A 5203-nucleotide genomic window follows, 5' to 3' on the forward strand; every position below is an offset into this window, starting at 1 on the left:
CAGGCAGAAAATAGAAGCAATTAGACACAACAGCACTAAACTGAGAGGTTAAAAAAAAGTACTTTGCTGTTTATTATTTAACCTTTATTTAACCAGGCAAGTCAGACAAGAACAAATTCTTATTTACAATGACGGCCTACACCTTCTGCACCGCCCTATGGGGCTCCCTGCGGGACTCCCAATCACAGCCGGTTGTGATACAGCCTGGATTCGAACCAGGGTGTCTGTAGTGATGCATCTAGCACTGAGAGGCAGTGCCTTTAGACCGCTGCACCACCCAGCAGCCCTCTATCACTGAGAGGCGGTGCTTTAGTCCGCTGCACCAGTCGGGAGCCCTCTATCACTGAGAGGCGGTGCCATAGTCCGCTGCACCACCCAGCAGCCCTCTATCACTGAGAGGCGGTGCTTTAGTCCTCTGCACCACTAGGGAGCCCTCTGGCACTGAGAGGTGGTGCCTTAGTCCGCTGCACCACCCAGCAGCCCTCTAGCACTGAGAGGCGGTGCTTTAGTCCGCTGCACCACCCAGCAGCCCTCTATCACTGAGAGGCGGTGCCTTAGTCCGCTGCACCAGTAGGGAGCCCTCTAGCACTGAGAGGCAGTGCCTTAGTCCTCTGCACCACCCAGCAGCCCTCTATCACTGAGAGGCGGTGCTTTAGACCGCTGCACCACCCAGCAGCCCTCTATCACTGAGAGGCAGTGCCTTAGTCCGCTGCACCACTAGGGAGCCATCTAGCACTGAGAGGCGGTGCTTTAGTCCGCTGCACCACCCAGCAGACCTCTAGCACTGAGAGGCAGTGCCTTAGACCTCTGCACCACTAGGGAGCCCTCTAGCACTGAGAGGCAGTGCCTTAGTCCTCTGCACCACCCAGCAGCCCTCTATCACTGAGAGGCGGTGCTTTAGACCGCTGCACCACCCAGCAGCCCTCTATCACTGAGAGGCAGTGCCTTAGTCCGCTGCACCACTAGGGAGCCCTCTAGCACTGAGAGGCGGTACTTTAGTCCGCTGCACCACCCAGCAGCCCTCTAGCACTGAGAGGCAGTGCCTTAGACCGCTGCACCACCCAGCAGCCCTCTAGCACTGAGAGGCAGTGCCTTAGACCTCTGCACCACCCAGCAGCCCTCTATATAGGGAATAGGTGGGCCACTTCAAAGCAGGATCAATGAGTTGGAATCTCTTTGCTAAACAACCAGATCGTAGGAGTTTTCTGTTCGTTTATGAATCTAGTCTTTAATATGGTTGTTGGTTTAAATAACTGAAACAATCCATCCCTTTTTTTTGAAGTATGGATTCTTAAAAAATGCGTAGGCGTTAAATCTGGCATTTCTAGACAGCTGAAAGAGTTGATAACGGATCAAGAAAACACACAAACACACAGAGAGAGATCTGGGCCTCAAAAAATACACTTTGGAAAGACTGCCCTCTGGTGGCCAATCTGGCCAACAACAGACAGACAGACAGACAGACAGACAGACAGACAGACAGACAGACAGACAGACAGACAGACAGACAGACAGACAGGTTGACAGACAGACAGACAGACAGACAGACAGACAGACAGACAGACAGACAGACAGACAGACAGACAGACAGACAGACAGACAGACAGGCAGACAGGCAGACAGACAGGTGTTACCAGACAGACAGACAGACAGACAGACAGACAGACAGACAGACAGACAGACAGACAGACAGGCAGACAGACAGACAGACAGACAGGTGTTACCAGACAGACAGACAGACAGACAGACAGACAGACAGACAGACAGACAGACAGACAGACAGACAGACAGACAGACAGACAGACAGACAGACAGACAGACAGACAGACAGACAGACAGACAGAAAACCCCGGCATAAAGCTATCTTAACTGCTGAGTTCAAGGATTTTTTTTTGCCCTCCTTTCCCTCATCTCCTCCCAATTAAATTCAATTAAATTAAAAGGGCATTATTGTCATGGGAAACATATGTTAACATCGCCAAAACAAGTGAAATAGATAATAAACAAAAGTGAAATAAACAATACAAATTAACAGTAAACATCACACTCAGAGAAGTTCCAGAAGAATAAAGACATTTCAAATGTCATATTATGTCTATATTCAGTGTTGTAACGATGTGCAAATAGTTAAAGTACAAAAGGGAAAATAAATAAACATAAATATGGGTTGTATTTACAATGGTGTTTGTTCTTCACTGGTTGACCTTTTCTTGTGGCAACAGGTCACACATCTTGCTGCTGTGATGTCACACTGTGGTATTTCACCCAGTAGATATGGGAGTTTAACAAAATTGGGTTTGTTTTCTAATTCTTTGTGTATCTGTGTAATCTGAGGGAAATATGTCTCTCTAATATGGTCATACATTTGGCAGGAGGTTAGGAAGTGCAGCTCAGTTTCCACCTCATTTTGTGGTCAGTGTTGCACATAGCTTGGGGTGGGGGCTCTCCCTCCTCTCTCCTCCCCTTGCCTCTCTCCTCCTCTCTCCTCTCACCTCTCTCCTTCCCTCTCCTCTCTCCTTCCCTCTCCCCTCTCCTCCCCTCTCCTATCTCCTTCCCTCTCCTATCTCCTTCCCTCTCCTCTCTCCTTCCCTCTCCTCTCTCCTCCCCTCTCCTCTCTCCTCTCTCCTCTCACCTCTCTCCTTCCCTCTCCTCTCTCCTTTCCTCCCCTCTCCTCTCTCCTCCCCTCTCATCTCTCCTCTTCTCTCCTCTTCTCTCCTCTTCTCTCCTCTCTCCTCTCTCCTCTCCTCTCTCCTCCCCTCTCCTCTCTCCTCTCCTCTCTCCTCCCCTCTCCTCTCTCCTCTTCTCTCCTCTCCTCTCTCCTCTCTCCTCTCACCTCTCTCCTCTGTCCTCCCTCCTCTCTCCTCCTCTCTCCTCCCCTCTCATCTCTCCTCTTCTCTCCTCTCCTCTCTCCTCTCCTCTCACCTCTCTCCTCTGTCCTCCCTCCTCTCTCCTCTCTCCTCCTCTCTCATCCCCTCCCATCTCTCCTCTTCTCTCCTCTCTCCTCTCTCCTCCCCTCTCATCTCTCCTCCCCTCTCCTCTCCTCTCTCCTCTCCTCTCACCTCTCTCCTCTGTCCTCCCTCCTCTCTCCTCTCCTCCTCTCTCATCCCCTCCCATCTCTCCTCTTCTCTCCTCTGTCCTCTCTCCTCCCCCCTCCTCACACTTCACCCTTCCTCCCTCCTCCCTCCTCCCCCTCCCTCCCCCCCACTCCCCCGGTGTATCTGAGTGTTGCTGCTGATCGATAGTATTGATAAGGAGAGTGTTAATATCAGGTGGTAATCACCCGTCTGACTAATAGGGTACTGGTGTATTGATCCCATCCTCTCTCCTCTCCTCCTCTCTCCTCTCCTCCTCTCTCCTCCCTCCTCCCCACTCCCTTCTTTCCCCCCCCTCCTCCTCCCCACTCCCCCGGTGTGTCTGAGTGTTGTTGCTGATCGATAGTATTGATAATATCAGGTGGTAATCACCCGTCTGACTAATAGGGTCCTGGTGTATTGATCCCATCTATTGATCTGCAGCAGCAGCAGCAGCTAACAATGAAAACAGCTGATTCAAACTCAGAGTTCAGGACAAAAGTGCTGTTGGGGGGGTGGGGGGAGGGCTGTTGGGGGGGAGGGGGGAGTGCTGTTGGGGGAGGGGGGAGTGCTGTTGGGGGGAGCAGTGAAGGGGGCAGAGTGGGGGGAAGCTGTGAAGGGGACAGTGTGGTAGGGGGGAGCAGAGTGGGGGGACTAGAGTGGGGGAGCTGTGAAGGGGACAGTGTGGTAGGGGGGAGCAGAGTGGGGGGAAGCTGTGAAGGGAACAGTGTGGTGGGGGAGCAGAGTGGGGGACTAGAGTGGGGGAGCAGAGTGGGGGGAGCTGAGTGGGGGAGCAGAGTGGGGGGAGCTGTGAAAGGGACAGTGTGGTGGGGGGGAGCAGTGAAGGGGGCAGAGTGGGGGGAAGCTGTGAAGGGGACAGTGTGGTAGGGGGGAGCAGAGTGGGGGACTAGAGTGGGGGAGCTGTGAAGGGGACAGTGTGGTAGGGGGGGAGCAGAGTGGGGGGAAGCTGTGAAGGGAACAGTGTGGTAGGGGGGAGCAGAGTGGGGGGACTAGAGTGGGGGGAGCAGAGTGGGGGGAGCAGAGTGGGGGAGCTGAGTGGGGGAGCAGAGTGGGGGGAGCTGTGAAAGGGACAGTGTGGTAGGGGGGAGCAGAGTGGGGGGACTAGAGTGGGGGGAGCAGAGTGGGGGGGAGCTGAGTGGGGGGAGCAGAGTGGGGGGAGCAGAGTGGGGGGAGCTGAGTGGGGGAGCAGAGTGGGGGGAGCTGTGAAGGGGACAGTGTGGTAGGGGGGAGCAGAGTGGGGGGAAGCTGTGAAGGGGACAGTGTGGTAGGGGGAGCAGAGTGGGGGGACTAGAGTGGGGGAGCAGAGTGGGGGAGCAGAGTGGGGGAGCAGAGTGGGGGGAGCAGAGTGGGGGAGCAGAGTGGGGGGAGCAGAGTGGGGGGAGCTGAGTGGGGGGGAGCTGTGAAGGGGACAGTGTGGTAGGGGGAGCAGAGTGGGGGGAAGCTGTGAAGGGGACAGTGTGGTAGGGGGGAGCAGAGTAGGGGGAGCAGAGTGGGGGGAGCTGAGTGGGGGGAGCAGAGTGGGGGGAGCAGAGTGGGGGGGAGCAGAGTGGGGGGAGCAGAGTGGGGGGAGCAGAGTGGGGGGAGCTGAGTGGGGAGAGCAGAGTGGGGGGAGCAGAGTGGGGGGAGCTGTGTGGCTAATGAGTTTAGATGGAATGCTACATATGCTTGTAGGTAGAACCCAACCACACACGTTCTAATTCTACCCAGTCAGGACTCTATCAGCAAAGTATCAATACATTCCAGAGGTTCCATTCAGGTTTAAACCAATCAGAGGGAGGTTCCATTCAGGTTTAAACCAATCAGAGGGAGGTTCCATTCAGGTTTAAACCAATCAGAAGTTCCATACAGGTTTAAACCAATCGGAGGGTGGTTCCATACAGGTTTAAACCAATCAGAGGGTGGTTCCATACAGGTTTAAACCAATCAGAGGGTGGTTCCATACAGGTTTAAACCAATCAGAGGGTGGTTCCATACAGGTTTAACCAATCAGAGGGTGGTTCCATACAGGTTTAAACCAATCAGAGGTTCCATACAGGTTTAAACCAATCAGAGGTTCCATACAGGTTTAACCAATCAGAGGGTGGTTCCATACAGGTTTAAACCAATCAGAG

General features: G+C 53.9%; 1 protein-coding gene across 1 annotated transcript; it reads right to left on the reverse strand.

Annotated features, from left to right (window-relative positions):
- Positions 1–3978: 3978 nt before the first annotated feature.
- LOC123735842 (protein TRACHEARY ELEMENT DIFFERENTIATION-RELATED 7A-like) lies at positions 3979–4676 on the reverse strand (the record flags this gene model as incomplete). Its single annotated transcript, XM_045713039.1, has 1 exon — positions 3979–4676. A coding segment is annotated over one exon (698 nt), but the record flags the coding sequence as incomplete, so codon positions are not given.
- Positions 4677–5203: the final 527 nt, after the last annotated feature.

The sequence above is a fragment of the Salmo salar genome, unplaced genomic scaffold (genome assembly GCF_905237065.1).
Source record: "Salmo salar unplaced genomic scaffold, Ssal_v3.1, whole genome shotgun sequence".
NCBI classification, from domain to species: domain Eukaryota; kingdom Metazoa; phylum Chordata; class Actinopteri; order Salmoniformes; family Salmonidae; genus Salmo; species Salmo salar.